The sequence below is a fragment of the Henningerozyma blattae genome, chromosome 2 (genome assembly GCF_000315915.1).
Source record: "Henningerozyma blattae CBS 6284 chromosome 2, complete genome".
Classification (NCBI taxonomy): domain Eukaryota; kingdom Fungi; phylum Ascomycota; class Saccharomycetes; order Saccharomycetales; family Saccharomycetaceae; genus Henningerozyma; species Henningerozyma blattae.
This window is the reverse complement of record NC_020186.1, coordinates 1,384,134-1,408,613: the sequence shown is the minus strand read 5'-3', so window position 1 is coordinate 1,408,613 and position 24,480 is coordinate 1,384,134. Positions and strand designations below refer to the sequence as shown.

The 24,480-nt window shown below is 32.8% G+C and overlaps 7 protein-coding genes and 3 non-coding genes across 10 annotated transcripts; 6 read left to right on the top strand and 4 right to left on the bottom strand.

Moving 5' to 3' along the window:
• Positions 1 to 1,117: 1,117 nt before the first annotated feature.
• FAP1 (Fap1p) lies at positions 1,118 to 4,105 on the bottom strand (the record flags this gene model as incomplete). Its single annotated transcript, XM_004178892.1, has 1 exon — positions 1,118 to 4,105. One exon carries the CDS (start codon positions 4,103 to 4,105, stop codon positions 1,118 to 1,120), a length of 2,988 nt encoding a protein of 995 aa, XP_004178940.1.
• A 530-nt stretch (positions 4,106 to 4,635) lies between these two features.
• Positions 4,636 to 5,745, top strand: LYS12 (homoisocitrate dehydrogenase; the record flags this gene model as incomplete). Its single annotated transcript, XM_004178891.1, has 1 exon — positions 4,636 to 5,745. One exon carries the CDS (start codon positions 4,636 to 4,638, stop codon positions 5,743 to 5,745), a length of 1,110 nt encoding a protein of 369 aa, XP_004178939.1.
• A 552-nt stretch (positions 5,746 to 6,297) lies between these two features.
• On the bottom strand, positions 6,298 to 8,451 carry TBLA0B05930 (Ark/Prk/Nak family serine/threonine-protein kinase; the record flags this gene model as incomplete). Its single annotated transcript, XM_004178890.1, has 1 exon — positions 6,298 to 8,451. The coding sequence occupies one exon, from the start codon at positions 8,449 to 8,451 to the stop codon at positions 6,298 to 6,300; it is 2,154 nt and encodes a 717-aa protein (XP_004178938.1).
• A 2,019-nt stretch (positions 8,452 to 10,470) lies between these two features.
• TBLA0Btrna8I lies at positions 10,471 to 10,544 on the top strand. Its single transcript has one exon. It is a non-coding gene; the product is annotated as a tRNA-Ile (tRNA).
• Positions 10,545 to 14,399: 3,855 nt separating this feature from the next.
• On the top strand, positions 14,400 to 14,488 carry TBLA0Btrna11P. Its single transcript is given in 2 exon segments — positions 14,400 to 14,436; positions 14,452 to 14,488. It is a non-coding gene; the product is annotated as a tRNA-Pro (tRNA).
• Positions 14,489 to 14,881: 393 nt separating this feature from the next.
• Positions 14,882 to 14,970, bottom strand: TBLA0Btrna10P. The gene is given in 2 exon segments: positions 14,882 to 14,918; positions 14,934 to 14,970. It is a non-coding gene; the product is annotated as a tRNA-Pro (tRNA).
• A 2,175-nt stretch (positions 14,971 to 17,145) lies between these two features.
• TBLA0B05920 (uncharacterized protein) lies at positions 17,146 to 18,357 on the top strand (the record flags this gene model as incomplete). Its single annotated transcript, XM_004178889.1, has 1 exon — positions 17,146 to 18,357. One exon carries the CDS (start codon positions 17,146 to 17,148, stop codon positions 18,355 to 18,357), a length of 1,212 nt encoding a protein of 403 aa, XP_004178937.1.
• Positions 18,358 to 18,888: 531 nt separating this feature from the next.
• On the top strand, positions 18,889 to 20,967 carry BDP1 (transcription factor TFIIIB subunit BDP1; the record flags this gene model as incomplete). The annotated part of the gene is made up of 1 exon (XM_004178888.1): positions 18,889 to 20,967. One exon carries the CDS (start codon positions 18,889 to 18,891, stop codon positions 20,965 to 20,967), a length of 2,079 nt encoding a protein of 692 aa, XP_004178936.1.
• FYV10 (glucose-induced degradation complex subunit FYV10) lies at positions 20,960 to 22,474 on the bottom strand (the record flags this gene model as incomplete). Its single annotated transcript, XM_004178887.1, has 1 exon — positions 20,960 to 22,474. The coding sequence occupies one exon, from the start codon at positions 22,472 to 22,474 to the stop codon at positions 20,960 to 20,962; it is 1,515 nt and encodes a 504-aa protein (XP_004178935.1).
• A 1,180-nt stretch (positions 22,475 to 23,654) lies between these two features.
• NCE103 (carbonate dehydratase NCE103) lies at positions 23,655 to 24,296 on the top strand (the record flags this gene model as incomplete). The annotated part of the gene is made up of 1 exon (XM_004178886.1): positions 23,655 to 24,296. One exon carries the CDS (start codon positions 23,655 to 23,657, stop codon positions 24,294 to 24,296), a length of 642 nt encoding a protein of 213 aa, XP_004178934.1.
• Between the last annotated feature and the right edge of the window lie 184 nt (positions 24,297 to 24,480).

Here is a 24,480-nt window from a genome sequence, read left to right as displayed (position 1 = left end):
AATAATTACATGATCTTTATCTCTCTATATTTATTTAACTTAACCTTTATATTCATTAAAATATTCATCAGACTTTTAGTGTCTTTATTATATCTACTTAAAATATATTTTACTATACGTTAAGAAACCCAGAAAGTATAAAAAGACAAAATATATTTTATAAACACCTTTATATTTTACAAAATCTTCAAGTTAGTATTACAAAATATCTTTTAACGATGTATAAAGATCAGTAATCCTTAAAACTAGGTATTCCATGTTGATATATGGTAGTTTTTAGTAGCAAGCATAATGAGTAAAATTTAAAAAATAGGAACGTCTTAGATGCTAAATGTTCAGAAAAAGCTTTTGCCTTTTTAAATCTCATGGAATGTTGAGAGCTAAAACTCTAGAGTCTGGATAATATTCAACAATAGCCTATTCTTTCATTCTAATAGTATTAAGGGTAATCTGTGTTGATGTTACGGTAATGCTGCTAGTAAGTTATCGCATATCTAGTATTTTTTGTAAAACACATTGACTCAATCGTTCTATAGAATTTTTAATTCTTCTATAAGTTGATTTTTGGTTAAACACACGGAACTCTAATCTTTTGATAGACAACATTACTATGTAATTGTTAAATCTAAAAGTCTATTCGCTAAATCCTTTGATGTTTATTCTATTATCATTTTACTGACAACTTGGCTACCAATTAAATGTTATTAAAGGTAAATTCATTACACAGATGATCTAATGGTTATCTATAATTGTTTGTTTTCAAAATCTTATGGTTATTAGATTATACTTTTAGACATAAAACTTAGCCAACATCTCTAAATCATTACTGTTTCCAAAACAAGCCCTTTGTTATGTATTAAATTAAAAAAAAAAACAGAATAGCAATGTATTGCTTCCATTCTAAAATTGATATTATCATCTTATTAATATGCTTATATAATTATTAATTAAAATGGTATGAAAAGACATAAAAAAAAATAAAATAAAAAACATAAAAAACGAAAAAAAAAAAAAAAAGGGTAAGAAGAAGACATGCAAATAGTCAGATGTAGTATTATGGGAAACGACAAGATAGTGTGTCAATTCAAAATGTGTGTAGGATACACTCAAAATATATCTAATTTTTAGGAGAGTCATGAATATCTGAATCATTTTCAACCTCTGGACTGGTTAATTTTTCTTCTTCAGAATCTTCCAAATCTACATTTTCTTGTAACAATGCTTCATCTATATTGCATAATTCAACGATATCTCCAATGAAATGTTCTTTGCACAAACTGTCAAAGAATCCGATTAGTTGTTCCATATCACGTTCGACATTAATAGAAATTTCGGCATAATCAGCTGGACAAATGAACCCATGATGGCTTTCATCCATAACAAGATATTGAGGATCTTTAACTAGTGTTGGTTTTAATGATTCACCAAATATACGTTCTAAATCTTCTTCAGTTGTTCCTTTCACAAGATTTTTGATCAAAAACCCATTGTATTTGGTAGCACTCTGTTGAGTTTGGGTCTCAGCTTCTACATTAATAAGTGTTTTATGAGTTCGTGCTTCATATTCTTGCTTCTTTTTCTCTTTCTGAACTTCTTTGAAAGACTCGTATAATGGCAAAGCTTCTTCTAGAGTTAAGATTGGTTTGGAACTTGTACCATTAGTTAATTTTTTAACAAAAACCGAACGTACTGGCTCAGGATCTTGTGATTCACTATAGATCTTATATGCATCAGCCAAATTATGAACAAAGGACCGTTGTGGTGCTTTCATATGCTTGAAATGTAAGGAAGATTTTAATTTTTCATCCATGAATTTATTTAGGATACCTTCTATTTGGCTACACCATTTTGGTTGTTTTGCATAAACTGTTAGTACTGCCTCTACAAATGGTAATTCTAATTCTTCATATGCTTTAGCGACAGATATGCGGTTTTGAATTCTTTCAATTGCTACACTTGTTTTATCGTCACCCAAACCATTCACAATACCAAATGCTGCTTTTAACTCCATTCTCCTCAACAGCAGCATACATTCTTCATCACATTCTAAATGGCTTGTGATTGTAACACTATCAATAGTCGATGTAGAGCTGCATGGTTTCACTAATTTTCGTCTACCACAATCACACACTACAGTAACAGGTACGGTACATGGTATATCAGGGCAAGGTGCATTTTTATGGCACCGTTGAGTGCATCCATGGCTGCAATTGCTTCTCTTTGCATTACAAATTTGAATACATGTATTTTGGCATTCACCAGGTAAATGGCATCTCTTTTGACATTTATGATAGCAGTCCTTTAATGGTAAGCCACAAGGTAAACCACATGAAACATCTTCTTGAAAACACATAGTTCTTACTTTATCTTTTTTACCACATTTGCAAGGCTTAAATACCGGCGCTGTGCAAACGGGGCATGGCTGATCTAATGAATGGCAAGAGTGTGGCATTGGTTTATGTCCGCAGTCTGATTCTCCTCTTATAACTTTAATGCATGGGTATTTACATGGTGGTAAAGTTGTACCACAACGGACTGGTGCAGGAATGACAGTCTTACCACATGGGCATACAAGGTCATTAGAATCACTCTCTAGACATGGTGGACATGGGCCAGGATGGCATTTACGCTGGCAGGTATGTATACCACATGATAATTTCAAGTTACAGTCTTTCAAACATACATGTTCTGCTTCAACCAAAGTTTCATCATTTCGATCACTTGATCTAAGTATTGTTTTCTTCCGTCTTTCTGCATAAGGTCTACCAGAACAGCAATATTCCATACATCTATGACGGCGGCATGACATTAAGGATTCACATTTAAATTTGCAAACTGGTTTTCCTTTAAATTGACAGGGGACAAGGAACGTTCTTCTTTCACAGGCACAATCCATTTTATCAATTTGAATGCATGGGTCCATACATTTTCCAGTATGGCATGTAAAAGGGCATCTATGTTTTCCACACTTCAATATTTTATTACATACGTTATCACAAGTCGGTATTGGATCGGTACATTTTGTTCTTTCACAATCCATATCTTGTAAAGCAGTCTTTCCGCATGGGCATGTCTTTAATAAATTAGGCGAGAATGGGCATACAACGGTAGATGGAAGAGTAGGTGGTGCAATACAACCTTCAACAAACACATGTTCATTACATGTATAGGAAACAGATCTCATCTCTTTACAATCAAAAATACCCACCCATTCCTTATCTTCTTGATTTCGGGATATTTTCCCAGATGATGGGAATGCAACATCCTTACAATTCATTTCTTTCAAAGAATGTAAGCCACAATAACATTTTATTTTCCCTGAAACATTCTCATCGATTAAGAGTTCAGGGCACGATCCACACAGTCCAGAATGGCATTTCCTCCTGCATTTATGAATACCGCATGGCAAAGTTAACCCACACTCTTGATCACAATGAAAAATACTTTTTTGTCTTCTAGATTCATGGCAATAAATATCTTTAGTTTCTCTACCACATCTACATGTAATTTTTAATAACTGAGTGCATTCAGGGTGAGAGCCTAAGTGGCACTGTTTCAAACATTTATGTGGGCAAATATTCGCATTACATGTCTGGCCACATGAGTTTGGATCTAGGGGGTTTGGATCTGGGTTCACAACTTTGCCACACCAACATGTAGGTCTATCCTTTAGTGGAACTTTCTTACTACTGTGATAACAATTGGGACATTTCCATGTTTTATCCACAGTTTTTTGAGTGGATTTTAATGCCCATTCACGAATACAATCATAATCAAAAACTCTGTAACAATGACGACAAGCATACATTTTACAAGTATGGTCCATTTCTACAGTACATATCATGCATTGATACGAATCACCTTTAGCAATTTCACGAACGGCACGTTCGTAATACATTAAATCTTCCTCATACTCATTATCTGTATCGACGTCACTCTCATCTTCATCCCTGCTAAGGTCACTATTGTTGTCAGATCCGCTGTCACTTGCATCATCATCTGAAAACTCGAGAACTAGAGAATGTCCTTTAAATAGTTTTCCATTAGAGCTTTGCTGTTTGTTAATCGTTTCTTGATCTTGCTCTTGTTCTTTATCTTGAACCATGAAGTAATAACTTTTCTTTCCTTTCTTAAACAGCTATATTAATCACTCAATTATAAAAATTATTTCTAAACAATTTTTCTATATCGAGGCTGTTATTAAAATGTCTTGCTAGATCTAGTATTTAGCTATACTATTAAATTTCTATTTTCTAGCCAATTACCATTCTTTTCACTATTGGAACAGTATCTACTCTTGATGACCTACGCTAGAAAAATTTCCTGCGGTTTGAAACTAGTATCACCCCCGAGATATAAAGTAGAGACATTTTCCAGTGGAAATCAAAAGACAGAAATTTATTCAAATAAAATTGTCGTTACACTATGAAAGAACTTCAATGAGTGATGAGTCAATGTTGAAGTCCAAATTAGCTTATATATAATGCATGATATATACTGATAAAACTTCAATTTTGAAATAACAAGAATGTTTCTTCAAGATTGAACTTTATTCGGTTCTGTGAAAGGATAAGCCTTCATACTAATTAAGCCTAAACACTCAAAAACTCAGCTTACTATTATAATCAAACTAATATGCTTAGAACAAGTGTTAGACAGTTTTCTGTTTCTGCTAGAAATGCAAGTTCTTTAAAAACCTTAACCATTGGGCTAATTCCAGGTGATGGTATTGGTAAAGAAGTTATTCCAGCAGGTAAACAAGTCTTGCAGAATTTAAATAAAAAGCATGGGTTAGCATTCGAATTTATTGATCTACAAGCTGGTTATCAAACATTCTTAGATACAGGTGCTGCTTTACCAAGAGATACTGTAGATATTTTGAAGAACAAATGTCAAGGTGCATTGTTTGGGGCTGTCCAATCTCCAACTACTAAAGTTGAGGGATATTCTTCTCCAATCGTCCAATTAAGAAAAGAATTGGGTTTATTTGCTAACGTTCGTCCCGTTAAAACTGTGGAAGGAACAGATGCCAAACCAATTGATTTGGTAATTGTCAGAGAAAATACAGAAGATCTCTATATCAAAATTGAGAAAACATATACAGACCCAAAAGATGGCTCTAGAATAGCTGAAGCCACCAAAAGAATTACAGAAACAGCTACAAAAAGAATTGCCAAGACTGCTTTAGATATTGCTTTACAAAGATTGAAAACCAAAGGGTCAGCCACGTTGACTGTAACTCATAAATCAAACGTTTTATCCCAAAGTGATGGTTTATTCAGAGAAGTCTGCAAAGAAGTCTATGAATCAAATAAAAGTTTATATTCAGGGGTTGCATACAATGAACAGATTGTGGATTCTATGGTGTATAGATTATTTAGGGAACCAGAATGTTTCGATGTTATAGTAGCCCCAAATTTATACGGTGATATCTTATCCGATGGTGCTGCTGCTTTAGTTGGTTCTTTAGGTTTGGTTCCTAGTGCTAACGTTGGTCCAAATATTGTCATCGGTGAGCCTTGCCATGGATCAGCTCCTGATATTGCTGGTAAAGGTATTGCTAATCCTATTGCTACAATTAGATCTACAGCTCAAATGCTGGAATACTTGGGCTATTCAAACCCTGCCCAAGATATTTATAAGGCGGTAGACGCAAATATTAGAGATAACAAGATCAAGACTGCCGATCTAGGGGGTGATTCAACAACTCAGCAAGTTATTGATGATATTTTGGGAAAATTATAGACTATATTAGTTAACTTATAATTTTCCATCTCATAAATATAGCACAGCAATAACGCTTATCTGTAGAATATTCTTATATTAAATACGCCTCAAAGGAAAGTAAAAAGAGTAGTTAAGACTATATATTTGAATAGTACTATCAATTTAATGAAGGAAAGATATATTAAAAAAAAAAAACAAAAATAATAAAAAAAACAAATGCAAGTAATTGAATCAGATTGAATTAAATGGAATTGAAATAAGCATGTGCATATTAATAGTAATAAATGGCTTTAAGTAAATTAAGTTTGGTATGATGTTCATAATCGGATACGGGATAATTAATGTACATAAAAAGAGAAAGTATAAAATACTAATACATGAAAGAGAGTTGCAGTTCTATTATGAATGTTAAGAAAGTATTTGAATAAATGAAGGAATAAAACCTAACAACAAGCTATAGTAGTTAGTTTCGAACATGCTTCCATTTATATTATATGTGATGATAAGTAAATAGCCATGTTTAAAAAAAAGTAGGGTATGTCTTCTAATTAATTATGTTAGTGCATTCAGCTAAACGCTAGGATAACGTTGAGAAAAATCAACTTCCATTTTTTGCAACTGCTTCTTACTATTTTCTTTCCTTTCTTTGATTTCTTGTTCAACATTTTCACTTTTCATAAATTTCATACCTTGTAAATTGGCAGGTTTGGGCGGTTTCTTTGGTCTTAAATAATCAGGCTTTGGAGGTGGTTTTGGAGCCTTTTTCTTCTCAGAAGTTGTATAGTTAGAATCAACCTGATGAGTGTTTACTTTTCTTAAAGAATTATTAGATTGGCTTCCATTTTGTGTATCAGAAGTGGTTCTTCTCAAAGAATTATCATTATTCCCACTATTAGATGTTTTTAATAAATTTTGTACACGCAATTTAATAGATGCTTTTGATGATTCATTTTCTCTGAATACCATTGCATTGTTTGTTGAAGTAAATGAATTGGGTGGTATATAAGGAACCATGTTTTTAGATAATGAAGGAGCAGATACGCTACTAGTACTCGATGTTCTCTCGCCAGTCTTATTATTATTAAACATAATTTGAGATAAAACTTGATTACCACCATTTTGAATATTACGTAGTGAAGTAGAGGATGTACTTTTTCTAATAGACTGTTCGGATGAGTGTCCAGGTAACAAATAATTAACAGAATTTTGAGTCATAGCAGGTGTCTTATTTTGAGGCATGTCAAAAATTCTAGTTCTATCACTTCTTTGTTTCATTAATGGATTCATATTATTACTGTTGTTATTATTAAAGTTATTAGCCATGTTTTGTTGCTTGGTGCTGTACATATTGAAGCTATGGTCATTAACGCTTGTATTAGTATTATTAGCATTGACTTTATTAAATAATGCTTGATCTTTTAATTTGGCAAATGGATCATCGTTACCAGTTGTATTCTCAGATTTGGATTTTGGCTGTGAAATAGGAGATGTTAAATTGTGATGCAGAGTAGGCCCAGTGAAAAGTCCTTGAGACATTATTGGACTAGTTGGGTAAGCATAATTGGGGCTCATATTCATGTTCGCATTCATGGAATTGTTACTATAATTAGTATATAATGGTTGTGGTATTGATTGTGGCATCATATTTGAACTATGTTGGGCTGCAATTTGTGAGTTATTCATCATATTCATCGGAGGTGGCATTTGATTCATCATAGTATTTTGTGTTGGTATAGGATAAATACTTCCATTTGTGTTATTCATCATTAATTGAGTAGCCTGTTGTCTTTGTAAGTAGAAATTTGGTAATGGGCATGGGATACCTTGCATACTTGAAACTTCCTCCAAGACTTGGCAAACATTTGGTCTTTGTTCAGGTTTTTCCATTAGCATCATTCGAATTAAATTTTTCAATCTTGAACTATACATTGGGTATTGAGGGTATTGATATCTTGCATGCAATATAGCTCTTTCACCCCCATTTTCAAATGGCGTAGTATAATAGCAAATTTTATAAAGAAATACACCCAATGCCCAAATATCAGACTTCTCATTTATTGGTTGACCACGGTATAAGTCTAACATTTCAGGACATCTGTATTGGGCAGTAGTATTTTTCATTATATCTTGTTGGACAAAGTTAAATTCTTCGGTATTCTTTGGTGGCCTAATAATACCAGAGACAGAGCCAAAATCACAAACTTTATATTCACCATTACTTGATATCAGTACATTTTCAATTTTAATATCACGATGAATTAAAGGAGGATTTAACGAATGCATTGCAACTATCCCTTGTGTAACTTGATTCATGATATTTAAAACTTCGAATTCTTTTAATCGATTCTGTAATCTCGTATTCATAAAATCAATTAGCCCACCACCTGGGCAAAATTCCATTAACTGAAGAACCTCATAGGTGCCATCATTAGAAATCGACCTAGCCGCATTAGAATCAATGTAACCTACCACATGAGGTTTTCCTTTCAATAGCTGCATTGCCTCTACTTCAGCTCGAAGGGTATTTAAGCCTGATTTTTCAGGTACAATAACTCTCTTTAGACAAGCCAAATTCATACCATTAATAGGATTTGGTGGGTTAACTTGCACTTGGTAAATTTGAGCAAACCCACCACTGGTTAGATATTTGATAATTGAAACTTGGTGGATACCAACATTCAGTTTGGTACCTGGATCATAATTTTTGATATGCGGCTGATTCATTATAATAAAGGCTTATATAATATGCAGTAGTATTGTGTATTTTAGCGATAGGAGTAGTATGAATCCGTAGGCCTTTATCTGCTTTAATAACAATCCTATTTTTTTAAAACCAACTGTAAAATAATCGTTCTCAAAACTGGAGGATAAATATTCTTTTTGTATCACAGTATATATTAAAGGAAATCCGGCAGTAATTGCTGATATAATCCCCTGAACTGTTTATTAAATTAATTATCTGTTTTTCTCGAATTTGAAATTTCAGAACTTAGGATATTTGTCCAATCAAATTGCTTCAAGAGCGTATTCAAAGCTCTTAGTAAAAAAAAAGGTAATTAATTGTAACTACGTATGTTTTCACCTTATCAACGGTGACAGACATTTACGATTTTAATTACAAGTACGATTTTGTAATATTCAACCCATGAAGAAAGTTCCTAAATTAAAGGTCCCTTTACGAAACAAATCTGGTCCAATGTGGTCCGCAGTTCGTTTTTCCAATTTTGTTTTTCACAGTTCTCACTTTTCGGGAAAAGGAGAAAATAATTAGAAATGGGGCCCAGCTCTCACAAGTAATCTTAAATAAAAAAAATATTTGACCACATATGCTGGATTAGGAGGGTTAATTGATGTTAGAATGGTATACACTAGAATTTAAGTAGAATTTATAAAATGTTACTGTATGTCGAAATAGAGACTTCTTGCAAAAAACACTAATCGTTCTGTTTTGGAATATTCCAAGCTTGTCCATTAAAATTTCCAGTGATAATAGACGATCTGTTTAATCATCTCTTATTATCTTATCTGAATACGATGAACCACAGGTTAATATTTATTGTGACGTTACATGTTTTTTTCTGGCAACCATATTCACTAGTGATGCAACGCATATTGCAAAATCTCTTATAAGATCTTGTGAACAACTTGTTCTACAAGTAGGAGTTTCGGGCTATGCAATACTGGATTAAAGTATATTCAGGTAGTACTATTATCTCAATGTAATAATAGTTCATTGAATATTGTAGACTATAAGAGGTAGCCTTGTTTAATGAATACAAATTTTTCCATTTAAACAAAGATATTGAAAATAGTAAGAGTGTCTTAGGGGCCAATCGATGGTATAAGTAGTTGATAAAAAATCTTCAATTTTACAGAACATAAAAAAAATAAGTCTACTTTTGTTACTGAATTAAAGGTATTATTATTCTCTGGATAATAGTAAATAATGTCCAATGTATTAATTATCTATTGCTAGACCAATATTGCAGCATTTAAATTAATATTAGAATATCAATATCTTCTGGATAATGTTGTTATAGGTACTATTGGATTTATATTCCTTAGCAATATATCACCACCGTCACCTACAAAGTGTTTTAAAAAAATTTCACACAATCATGCAACGGTCTATTTTCATATCGTTAAATCAACTATCGTTTCATGCATAGAACCAAGCATTTCTCTTGAACTATCTTCTAACTTATTTAAGATATTATAAAATGATCCATTAGAATTTTAGGAACTTAGAATTTAGGGAAACAGTTTCGTACATGCAAAGTAGATTACTTTTCTTTTCAATAATGTAGACAGTTTTACAATATTAACTAGTGTTTAGTTATCATATTACAGCAGTAACTGCATGAATTTGGTAAATATTTATGCTGGAATATGATTATATCATTTTCTATTAAGTGGTAAAATACTTTTATCACGTGACTTATTGTTTAAAATGTGTTTTTCTGTTTATATAGAAAAACACTATTTAAGAAATATATTCATTTTAGTTATAGTATTTTTCTATATATTTTTAAATAAAAGTAATCGTCTTTACATCTTAAACACTGTATAACAATGTCTAACTCTCTTGAATCCCAGTAATTTAAATATCTTGCGCTTTTTGGTCAGGTATCTTATCAAAATATTACTTTCTCTATGAAAATTTACAGTTTGTTAATGGAATAAAGCTTATTATGCTATGCTATTAGTCATCTGTATAGTTATTCAAAAAAAACAAGAAAAAGTGGTTCCTTGGCCCAGTTGGTTAAGGCATCGTGCTAATAACGCGGGGATCAGCGGTTCGATCCCGCTAGGAACCATATTTTTTGAAAGAATATTTGTGGTCACGTGCTGTATGTGATAATGTCGTAGATTGTTCTACGGTCAGTTATATAATTCTTGCTATATAAAATGTATATATTACCCGGTTTTCGAATTCAGTCAGGAATTAATATAAAATTTGGTTGTTTCGTTAAACAGAATACTCTTTCTGTATATCCATCTTCATAGAACGTTCCTGTTATATAAGACCTATGTCTCGTCAGACACAAGCTTCCTGGACATAACAATTATGTTCTCATCAGAACCGGCGTTCTGGAAGATACTCTTAACGAGCAGAATTGTAACCGCAGTCCCAATTCATAGACTACGCCTACCGCATAGTCTCTGCCGATGATGGTAGTACCGTACCTCAACATTTACCTATCATCCCACGTGTAGAGTTAACTCAGAAGTTAACCTACTTCTAACTTGTATCTGATATCTACAGGCTCGCCCTGTAGATCATCTCAGATCTCTTGTCTTCTTAGATACTCCTGTATCTCTTAAGACCCGATGATAGATTACGCTATCCTCTCTCGAAATACATTCTTCCCGTGCACATTTTCAAGCTACATACTTATTCATCTGTATAAGCCTCAAAGTCTGGCTTCTTCCCACGTGACCCCACGAGCTCGTGGTCACATGCCCTAACTGGATCTACCACAGATAATTGTAACCTTTATTAGTTGCTATTGAATAGACCTTATACAAATCAATATATTTCGACCAAGAAAGGAGTGAACTAAGGAATATATTCCAAAAGAAGCTATAGTGGAGGTTATTGTCGGAACTTAAGGGATACAGTGGCATCTTGGAGGGCGATGATTGTAAAGTAATTAAGTATATCACAAGTTTATAATCATTAAGACAACCCTTTACGTTATTACAACATATTACAACCCAACTCGTAGTCTACCGTAGTATTAGTCTTTATTTCACCTATAAACTTTCAACTAAGCGTATGAGCTTCAACTAAAAATAGTTATTATTGTTTTTAACCGAATTCAGTATAACATGTAGTATTTACATGTTATACTAATCCTAAGAGCCAGGCAACATTTATGAGGTTATTTGGATGAAAAAACATTTTTTCAGCTGTAGATGATGATGAATTGACAACTCTTGTCCAAGCCAAAATGTGTAAATTACCAAACCTTTAGTCTGCATACAATTTTTGTATTTTATATATCTTTATATACTACTTATTCCTACCCAAGAGGGTAGGAGGTTTCTATACTTATAACTAGCTAGTAAACAGAATTATTGTTTAAAGTCTGACTGAAATTAACTTCACTGCAAAGGATTCAAATGATCTACAGGTTTACATCATCTTTGCTCCCTTAATTGGAGTTTGATAATGTACTAGAGTCGGCCAGCAAAGATGTTATAATCAACATAGGCAAGGTATTAAACATTTCAAAATTATAGGTACGAGTAAGAATAGGATCAATATATTGTTGGGCACAAAACTCTTCACAAGTTTCTACATTAAAGTCAATTATCGAAATAATTTTATTGAAGTTTTAAATTCTATCGATATATGCGCCTGATAATTTCTTAGATTATCTGTCTGTATCATAGAGGAATCCTTAGATCTATCCTATGTTAATAGTTCGATTTTTTTCGAATGATGATAGTAACTCCATAGTATTAGTGCCAACATTTATGATCTTAACCGGATCCAGTGATATGTGTTGAATTTTCAAATACTTTTTTACCGTTAAATAAGTGATACCAAATACATAGGCATAATCATTAGTTTGGTTATCTTTTGGAATTTAAGTTGCATTAGTCATAAGCTCCACATCATCTGGTGATTGAAACAGAAGATCAGTGATTCTTAACAAAATTGATTAAAATGTTTTAGGTATATCAACAGCTGATATATTATTGTTAGATAAATCATTGCATATATCTAACAAGGTTTCATTAGAAATATAGCTAAAATCGATTTGAAAGAGAGTAGTTTGTATTGAGCATTAAAACGTGCTATTAGCTGGAGGAAGAGAAGAGCCTAAAGTAGTTTACGTATGGATAAAGTACGCACTTCTAGAGAACTTATCCACTACGACTATAATCATAGTATATTTTGTATGTGAAATAACGATTTCAGTAATAAAATCAATCTAACTAACAACCTTTGAGGGGGGAATGTCAAAAGGTTCCAATTCTCCATCATTTTAAAAAGACAACTTTTTCATCAATTGACATTGGAGACAACGTTTCAAATAAGGCCGAATATCAACTGTCTTAGAGGGCTAATAGAGGTAAGGGGATATTGTAGTAATTGTGTTTACTTTATAAAGAATTGTTTTTATGGGGGAGGGTTAGTGAAACAAGTATAACTGATGTTACTGGGAGCTCAGAGATGTTGTTTATGTCTATTAATAAGTTACTAAATAAAGACTATTGTTGGCTAGGTGTCGGTCTATAACACATGGTAGCATCAATTCTATTAGTAGTAAATATTGTTCTGTTTTAATCTATTTTTTGTTTGTATTTCATGATATCCTCTACTACGGAAGTTAAGGTTTGTCATTTTTTTAACTAGTGAACGAAAATACACTGGTGAATTACACAGCCTTCTGTAATCTTTGAGAGTGAAATATAAAGTCAAACGTGAAAGAATCGGTAATTTAGTTGCTAACCTTTATGTTCTAGCCTTAGAGTGGTTTTTGACCTTTTCGAGAGGCCATGAAAGTGTGGTTGTTAATTATTACCAAGTCAAAGCCAACTATCTGTGCGGGAACTTTTGTGCACAAGCTTGATGTTTATGGTATAATTAAAAGAACTATCTTCCTTGTATCATCGAATCCTACCTATCCACTTTCTATAGATATCGTAATAACTAACCCAAAATTCCTTAAGTGATGATGTCGTGATTAATTTTTTGATTAAGCGTCTCAAGCCTAATGCCCACAAAGAATAATAATATAAACTTTAAAATGAATTGTAATAACTAAGGAACAATTCTTGGATTGCATGATCGTAAGATTATAAGTTTATAAGTTTGTATTAGTTAAGCATTTCCTTTGATAATATCTTTAAATAATAACACTTCGTTAAGATCTACAATAATTTCAGTTTCTTAAGCGGAGGTTACTAATGCATACAATTAGATAACTATGAGGATTTTTTGCAAGTGAGTAAAATATTGAATTCTTCGAATTCATAGGTACATGTTAATATCGGATTAACATCTTGTAGCTTGAAATAAGATCCATAACTTTATGTCTCGCAACCAGCTACCGCAATATAATAATACATAACATCTTATCCAGTTGATATTTAGTGTTCTATGAATTTTAAAAGTGAATGGTAAGTTCTAATTTAACAAAGTTAAATATATCTAAAAAGATTGATTAAACCTTTAGACGAAGGCCCTTATCATGGAAGACCTTCAAAAGTTCCATCTATCTAATTTTTGGAGTACATACTTGTTTGCTGTAAGACAACATTCAATCACTAAATTTGTAATAAACTATAGCTTCTCTCAACAATTTACATTTCTTGGAGTACTTAGCAAATTATAATTTACTGATGGGAAAAATTATTGATATATATTTCCATTTCTACACCTGTTCTATATTATTTTAAAATAAACTGTGGCATAGTGATACTGTCAGTACACTGTGTCCAGGGTTAGGAGCTTACAAGCCCTAACTAAATCAGAGACGTTTGCGTCAACATGTTGCGACGCGTAAACTCGCTTGTATATAAAACGATGCCCATGAGGCATCTATATAGAATTACACAGAATAAGATAAGTAAGTTATAATTATGAGAATAATCAGGGTTATAGTCATCTGTAAAATACTAACCAGATTACTACATAATATAAACACGTGATAAAAGGGCGTGTGGTCTAGTGGTATGATTCTCGCTTTGGGTTAATACAGCACGAATATGCGAGAGGCCCTGGGTTCAATTCCCAGCTCGCCCCTTTTCTTTTTGTTAAAATGTCACGAAGTGTGATCTACGTTAGTAGTAACGTGTATAAATCAGGATCACGTGACAACGGAATGAACATGTAGATTAACAAGTAAGTGAATCATGAACATAAATTCTATTTAAGAATCTAAAGCTAAAAGAATAAACTAGAGGGTTAAGGTAGAACAAAGAGGTAAGAACCAGAAAACAAAAAGGACGAAATACAAAAGATGGAAGTGTATAGTGAACAAATCGGAACGTAATAATAATACTATTTAACTTACATAGGCTCAGGCACATAGTTGTATAGTTTAATAAACAGTTGGTATTAAACTAGCAGTCAAAAAGATATACTACTGGGAGTAGCAAAGCATAAATTTGTTACACCAAAAAAATTTAAAAGAAAGGGGCGAGCTGGGAATTGAACCCAGGGCCTCTCGCATATTCGTGCTGTATTAGCCCAAAGCGAGAATCATACCACTAGACCACACGCCCTTTTACGAAAACTGTTATAAAACCGTCTAAGCGCCGTCGCCTTTCACGTAATACTTACAAGAAATCAGTACAAAAGAAGCCTCGAGAGAGGACAGATCAGCTGACCACAGCTGAGAAACAACTATTCAGCAGGCGTGGAACATCAACTGTAACCACTGAATCTGTACCTACTTCTGGTTTGTCTAGGATACCTATTAGTAAGAATGACACCCAGGTTTCAATGAGTGTACCGTATCTTGTAACTATGCGCCCAGAACTGGCCAGCTCTAAAGATGTATATAAGGAGCATGTATAGATCAATATGCTATTATATACTATGTAGAGAAGGACCAAGGGGAGATACAATAATCTTGTGTAATACAACCTGTAACTACTGATCTCACTACCATCCGAACTCTGAAACACCATCCTTGTCCTGTCAGTCTCGTATTACAACAGAACTTCGTAAAAAACAGGAAAATGTTTTGCAAAAATCTATAGCTTGTTAGATAATTCCATGATGAAGAAGAGTAGGTAATTTCTATTAAATAACAATGATAAAATGGTACTATTCAGTAAGCACTCACACACAATTTTATAATACTTGCTTGATATGGCTCGTTGTTATTCTCATTTTTTGGATTTCAAGACTCAGTTCTCATAATTAGCCTAATTATGTTAAAAATGCTTATTATCCAGATTATTTGCCAATCTATGAGCTTGATTATTTCATTAAGCTCATCTGAAAATTGATTTACACTTCTAGAATATTTAAATTCTAAAATATTTGGTTATGTAGTTTTGTCACTATCTCCTAAGTTTCATCATTACTTATCTTGTTATAATATACTCAACTACATATTCTTGTTGGAAAATAATATAATTATTTTCTATTTATTTCTTAAAAAGACATTTTTATTAAGTGTTTAATTTTCACATGCCTGGTATGGTTCGTAATTAAGGTATTTGTTAAAGAAAAGGAAATGTTCTTTAAGGTTAAAGAACATTTATGAATAGAGCTTGTTTTAACTTACTATATAAAGAATATACTTTGTAAATTAATATAGATGTTTATTGAGTATGTAAAAGAAGTAATCCAAAATTACATCAAAATTTATTATTTAATAATGCCAGCCTCTCTTCAATTCCAGTAATTCTATTATGGTATTTTCCACTTTCTTATCTCATTCATATATTTTAAGACCTTCTTGTAATTATTATTGAAAATAACAGAGAATTCAATTTACCCATAGAGCTGGGAATTATTTTATTCTTCTTTAAATAAAGTAAATATTTTTACTTTAATATTCACATTTTTTACACTAAATTTTTGATATATATATATATATATTTTGCCCTAGTGAGGCTTGGCTCTTGCTGCTTTGGATTTGGTCATAATAATTCTAGGTCTTGTTAGTAGTGGTATTTACTGAACTCAGCAAAATATTTATCTTAAAATTGTTATTTTATTTAATTCTATTAACCTTACTTTATAGTATACGTTTCGAACAAAATAAGAGAGTAAGATATGGTTATATAATATACATTTAATGCACGAGTTCTAATTACCTGGATAATTTTTGTGTATCTAAATAATTGAAACCTCAAAAAATACTAAGACATTATCTAATATAAATATGTCATAGCTCTAGCTTTATGCTAAAAAAACTGGATGTCGTCATAATTGTGGCTTTAAGCAACAAACTAATAACAACTTAATATGAGTAATAACCCACCGTGCATTAAGCTACAGCTTTGTGTACGATCTTTTTGGTATTAACTGTTCTTATAATTGTCCTCCTCGGGGTAAATACGTATATAAAACTAAAGAAGTATATAAAAACGAGCTCTATTTATATTCCGAGAAATACAGGTTGTATAAAAATATCACTTAGTACGTAATATTTTACGCTCAACACTTTGGCATTAATGTATGTAGAAATTACAATCCATAAAGGTATAACATAATGTATGTTTATTAAATGTATTCTTTATTAACTAATAATATATCTTTTTATTGGATTTAATGTAGAGATGCACTAAAGATATCATTTATCACATTTAAGTCCGGGTAAATATTGTAAATATTCATCAAGTATATCATCCAAAAAATTCCTGAACATAAAAAAAAAATTAAACAACTCTTTAAAGATCTAAGATAGATAGTTTCTGTTGGATTAAACTTCCTGACTAAGAATGTCAGTTATCCCAATCAATTTAACATCTTTTGGCTCTAACAATTGGTGTTTGAAGTTTAAACCGTTGTACAACTATGGTTTGTTAACTAGCTTGAGTAATGGGGAAATTAGCATTTTAGATTGGAAAACCAATCAAATCAAAGATAAGATTAAAATTGGTGAAACATCAATAAATGATTTTGAAATTGTAAACAATAATTACAATGGTGGTTCATTAATGGTTACAGCAACAAATGAATCAGTAAAAATATATGATTTGAAATCAAATGATTGTATAAAAACAATAACTAATGAAAAAAATTCGCCCTTTTTGTCCTTAGATTCATTACATAATATGATGGCATGTGGGACTGAGTTAAGTGGTGTTGATGCAGAATTATATATATATGATATTAGAAGTTGGGATACTCCGATAAGATCTTTTGTTGACTCACATCATGATGATATAACAGACATTAAATTTCATCCAAACGATTCTAAAGTTCTAATGAGTGGCTCTACAGATGGATACACAAATATTTATGATTTGACTGAAACTGAAGAAGAAGATTCATTACACCAAGTTATTAATTATTCATCTATTCATTCATGCGGTTGGTTATCATCGAGAAGAATATTTACTTTATCACATATGGAAACATTTGCAATTCATCAATTAAATGATAAATCTGAAGTATTAAAGGAACCTAAGCCAATAGAATTTGGTGATATCAGAAACGATTGGGGTTGTAATTACGTTATTGATGTTTATCCTGGCTATATTGCTACAGGTAAAACCGAAGAAAGCAAAGGTCAATTGAAGATTTCACCATTTAATAATGAGAAAATTGATTTAGCTGAAGATAATAATATTATAATACCACAAGCACATGGTGATGAAGTAATTAGAGATGTATTTATTAATCCAAATGATCCTAGTAATATGTACTCATGTGGTGAAGATGGTAATGTTAAACTTTGGAAAATTGATACAACTACGAAATCTTTGAAAATACCTGAACATTTTTTCGATTATTCTTTACGTTTAAATGTTTTGGATGAAATTAATGAGAATGATGATGATATTGAAGTTGATATGGGTACAGAGAATACCGAACCAGGAGTTTCAGAAGGAAAACACAAAAAATCTCACAAGAAAGAAAAGAAGAGTAAGAAGAGTAAGAAGAAGAGTAGCAAGCATTCAAAGAAAGCTCGTTTCAAGCCTTATTAGTTTATTTTTACCGTTTGTATACTATTATAAGTTTGTATAACAATATAATTTAATATATTTTATAAACTATGAAATTATTTTCTTTTTTTATTTACTTTTTAAGTAATATTGTGCTTGTTTTGTTTTATTCTTTTTATTATACTTTATCAGTATTTGTATTTTGATTTACGTGACAGTTTTGATTTTTTTTTTTACGTGTCAGGTTTGAAAAAGTTTAGTGTAAAAGATAGATGCGTGCCGGGGGAAATGAACGGAAGTTAATAACTTAATTCTAAAAATTAGGCTCATCAAGTTAAAATATTAATACGATATATTTTATATTTATTAATCCAGACCAAGTATATTTAATCAATTTACAAATTGTATAGATTGCCTTATTGAGTGTGTTGATTGATTTCATTAAGTATACATATTCTCATTCTTCCATTATTTTAATATTCTGTAATTATAATAATAATAATAATAATAATAATAATAATAACTAAAAACAAGAAATAAAATTAAAAATATCAATACTCTCTACAATTATAAATGAGTAACGTTGTTAATAAAAGTGGTAAACGTTTTATACCGAAAATCAGACAACGTCGTGTTGCTGTTACTGTGAAATCTATTGAAAAACCCAATATAAATTCAATTCCAAATTTAATAAATCATAGAAATAATGATAATGATGATGATGATGATGAAGATGATAATGAGTCCGGAACTTCCAATGAAAAAGAACCATTGAATAATAATGATCGAATTGATGGGCCTACACAAATTGAGCATGGGAACGATTCCGGTAATTTAAAGAACCAAATAGATTCGAATAATAAGTCAAATAATAAACATTTTGAAACACAACTAGAGAGTCAAGCACCTGATGATGTCTCATTCATAAACACACAACCTGTTATGAATCATAACGAGCTTGATGGGCCTACTCAAGTAAATGATACCTCTAAATCAGCGTCTTTAAATAATTCTTCTAAACGTGTAGAAGTTCATCTTGGACCTTTCCAAGCACATCATAAATTATTAGGTCAACCACCATCTGATATTGATAATTTAAGTTCAAGATCAAACTCTATTGGTGGATCATCAATTACATCACATCGTCGAAGATCTACTAGATTAGATTCATTAAGTGGAGGGTTACGGCCGAATTTCAAACCAACTTTTAATCAAGATGAACCTAATGAAACATTAGGCTCTAGAAGAAATAGTCGATTACCTTCAGTGACAAATGTTCGATTGAATAAGATGAGATTTAATAGTATTACTGAAAAGGATTCCTCATTACAAGCTATGAAAAGACGTCGTATGTCAGTTCGTTCATCGATATCTAAAAAATCTGGATCATCATCGCATCGTATTAGTGTTGCTACTAGAATTCCGATGCCCGGTAGTACCTCTGTTGTGAATCCCAAACAAAAACAACAATCTAATCAAAAAGATGGGTTATTTCAACGAACGGATAATTTATATGAACAATATGTTGTCAAGAATCTTGATGAGATTCCCAAACATGTTCCAGTTAGTGAATCCAGTAAATATATATTAGACGAAGAATCATTTACGATGGCTGATTTATGTAAACCATCATTACCCATTGGTACAATAAGTGAGAATTTTGATAGAGCTAAAGAAGCTCATAAGAATAAATTATTAAAACGTAAAGAGCGTCGTGAGAATCGTCGTCGTGCAAGACTTGAATTTAAATCTTTAGAAGAATTAAATAAAGAAGAGATTGATAAAGAAAAGGAAGAACGTAAACGAGTAGCTGAAGAATTATTGAATAGTGAAGTTCCGGAGGATCGTCCTCAAACTCAAGCGGGAGTTCAATTAAAATTGAATGCAGATGGTGAAATGGTTGTTGATGATGAAAGTACACAAATTGATCGACATGAGAATGCTAGATTAGAGAATCAACATAAGAAAGTGATTGATGAAAATCCATTTAATAATCTTTATAATAGTGCATCATATGGACGTAAAGATGCCAATAATAATACATATAGTGAACCATGGAGTAATGAAGAATTAATAAAGTTTTACAAGGCGTTATCTATGTGGGGGATTGATTTCAATTTAATTGCACAATTATTTCCCTATCGTAGTCGTAAACAAGTTAAATCCAAATTTTTAAGTGAAGAAAAGCATCATCCAATATTAATAGAATTAGCATTGAAGAATCGATTACCAATTAATTTTGAACAATATTGTCATGATATAAGGAAAGAAATGGGTACAGTGGAGGAATTTAATGCAAAAATTCAAGAATTACAATTGGAACATGAAAAGAATTTGAAAGAAATTGAAGAGAGCAAATTAAATTCCAAGATGGAAGATCAAATGGCAAATAATGGTGGGATCAAGAAAGATGATGGGTATAAGAAAGGTGCTGGTGGGTTATTTAATAATGATTTGAAAGTGTATCGTAAGACGGAAGTTGTCTTGGGTACTATTGATGATATCAAGAGACAAAGAGAATTGGATGAAGCCCAAAATGAAAAGGAGAGGAATAGATGGATGAGAGGTGATTTCAATTATATATATATATATATATATATAGAGAGAGAGAGAGAGAGAGAAAGTAAGAAAGATATGCTTTATGTTATGTAGGATACATTGTAACGAATTGATCTTTATTAAATACTTTTAATTCTATTGGATCCAAAACTTGATCATCATTTAAATGATAAATGTTTTGCCTTTTCAACTGGGATGTCAATTGAGTTAATTTATTTGAATCGAAAATGTTACCATTGGGTAACATTATTGGATTATCGAATAAAATAGAATTATCATGATGAGCAAAAGGTAATTGAGACGCGATGGATTTGAAATCATTATTACAAACAGGACATTTATTATTTAAAACATTATCATTAATATAGGATTGGACTTGTGAAGGTGTTGTAGAGGTGGAAGTGGAACCATGGATTAAGCATTCTTTAGTTTTCAAAGAAGAAATTCCAAGGGATAAGTAAATCAAAAGGGGATCGTTTACGGAGATACCGTAAATGGAATAATATTCCGATAAGAAAAAATCATTCAATTGAAGCCAACGATTATCATGCAAAAGATGTTTATAGATGGATAAATCGTTATTATTTAGTTTGAAATTATGGAAATTCGAGATAGTGGAAGAAGAAGAAGAAGAAGAAGAAGAAAGTGATTTAGATTTCAAATTTTTATGAAAGATTCTATCAAAATATGTTGTGCTGGTGATTGCTGAGTCGTTAGAAGAGGATAACGAAGATTTTAAAAAGGGGTAGAAGATTAAGAGGCCTGATGCGGCTTTCACGTTATTGAAATGGGTTGGATCATCGATGAAGTTGATCAAATGGATTTGATAACAATGTATTGCATTGGAAATATCGTTTTGCTTGATGAGTTCTATGAATTGTTGGAATCTTGATTGGAAAATCAAGTTTTTAAACGATTTGGATAAAGGTGGATGAGAATTTGTTTCGATCCAATTGATAAGCAAGGATAAGTCATGGTTTATCAAAAGAGAATTTGATATCTGATTTGAAGTGATGAGAATGTCTGAATCTAGCAAATGTGTGGAAATGATATTATTTGGATCGTTATGCAATTGATTGAAAAACTTGATACCTTTGTTGGAAGTCGGGGTTCCGTTGGAATTTCTAATCAAGTAGTCTGTTATGAGCAAATTGGTTAAGTTTTGATACCAATCTATCAAGGCGTTTTGCTTTCTTGTTTCTTTGGCGAGTTTCAAATTATTGAAAAACTCGTAACGCTTCTTTAGAGTGAGGATCAGTTGTAAATCATGATTATAGATTGATTTGATTGATTTTTCAATGGAATCGACGGTGTTGATTAGCAAGGTGATTTTATCCACGGCGGTGATCTCCACTTGTTTGTCGAAGGTGGAGGGGAGTTTTTCCTTTTTTTGCAGTAGTTTTGAAATCTCTTGCGATATGGATTTTATTTGTAATTGGTGTGATTCTAGAGTATTGTAGAGTATAGATTCGTTCTTCAATAGGAGATTGAACGGGATGTTGAATAATTGTTGGTTTAAAATCAAATGGAAATCGACCGACGGCTCGTTTAATAGAGTGTTTGGTTCTTTATGCAAGAGTATATCTTTACTATTGATCATCGTGTGGGGTGTGATGCTTTGAGGTGCGTGAACCAGAAATATGTATATGTATATGTGTATATATATTTATATAGATATTATATTTTGTTTTTGCAAAAATATATACATTCACTATTATTCCCTACTTATCCCCTTTACAGTATAGAACCGCTTGGATGAGATGAGAATATATCAAAGGTGTTACCCGGATGCACGGACGGGACTCCGGGTAATGCCTGCCACGTGAAGTTCCGTTTTTCTTTCCTTTTACCAAAACCGAAGACAATATATATATATATATATATATATAAACACACACACACACACATATATATGGATATAAACGACAACCCTTGACGACCCTAAACCAAGACAATTAGCAATTACCCCTCACCCACGTGCCCAAAAATGTCCTCAGCCTCAGCCTCAACCCTAACACAACCCTACAGAGCCCTAGTCAGAGCCCTGCGAACCCAAGACTCCCTTTTCACTCTACCCCGCCACACCTACCGCCACACCCTTTCAGCCGTACGCCAAAAGACCCCGCCACTGAGCCCAGATCACGTGGCAGATCTGGCCCGCAGCGTACACGTGACAAACACTCTTGCATGTGCAGCCCACGTGGCCAGCCCTTGGCGATCGATGACGCCTGGCCAACAAGCTGCAGCTGCAGCCCGCCACGTTGGTCTGGCCACGCCCCGCTAGCGCCGTACGAAAAGAAAAAGAACGAAAGCCCGCCACGCGCGCGGCTCGTTCTACGGGAATGTCCGATTAATTAAACAGACACTATCGCCCCGGACAGTCCGGGCGGACTCTGTCCACCGCACATTCATTCTGTCCTGTCCGACGCGCGCTGATGTCACGGCTCGGTCACGGTGACGCCATTGCTTTGCTATTGGCTGTGCCTGGCCCTATACATCCTGACACCTGCGATCGGCACACACTGCCTTCCTAAATTCCCGCCGATCTTTTGTCATCTGCCGTTTGCCATTGTATATATAAAGACTAGTCCAATGGTCCTTTGTCTTTTTTCTTTTCTTTTCCCTATTCTATACTATGCTGTTTATATCCTGTATGTTTTATTAGTTGTATATATCTTTTTCTTTTCTTTTTTCTTCTATTTAGCCGCCAACATATAAAAATAATATTCGCTTCACCCGTACACCTCGCATTTCATTCCTTACACCACACCTCTTTCGTTATGCCAGACATTTCTCATTCAGACTCTGCTTCTAATACCCAAGCTCATATCCATGCCGAATTAGCCGCACAAAACGCTACCTGGCTCTCATCTTTCCAATCTCAACATCCAGGCATTGTTCCTGAGCAAACGGCCTTGGGACAATCGCCTTCGTCATTTGTCATCACCTGTGTCGACTCTCGTTATAACGAATCGGCTCTTGGGTTCTTGCCCGGACAAGCACTTGTGTATGCTTCCGTCGGTAATCTTTGTGACACAAAATCATCCGCTTCCTCTTTTCTATCCACTTTGGAATTCGCTGTGAATCTTCTCAAAGTGAAACGTGTAATAATCTTGGGTCATACTGATTGTGGTGGTATCAAGGCAGTAATCAAGTTGGATCCACCATCTCACGATGAAGCCACTGCAAACCCTCATTTTTTCGGCAACTTGAGTGAATTTTATGAGTTGAAAAATTCCACTCTAGCTAAAAACTCGTCTATAAAGGAGAAAGATTTACAAAGTGTTTTGGAATTGGAAAATGTTAAGTCCCAGACTTCCAAGATCAAATCTTACGTCACCGATGTCATTGGTTCAACAGATGTGGAAGTAGTCGGGATGTTGTACCATGTAGAGGGAGGCCATGTAGAAGGGGTTTGCTAGGTTCCTTACACAGACACTTTTTACAGACATACATATATAGATATATATATATATATATATAAACTTTTTTATTCTATTATAATATACTATTACGTCTTCGCGCGCTACTTGGTTTAATCGACTATTTTGTTTTTCTATTTTTCTTTCCAATTCTTCTATTTTCTATTTTCCTACTTTTCATATA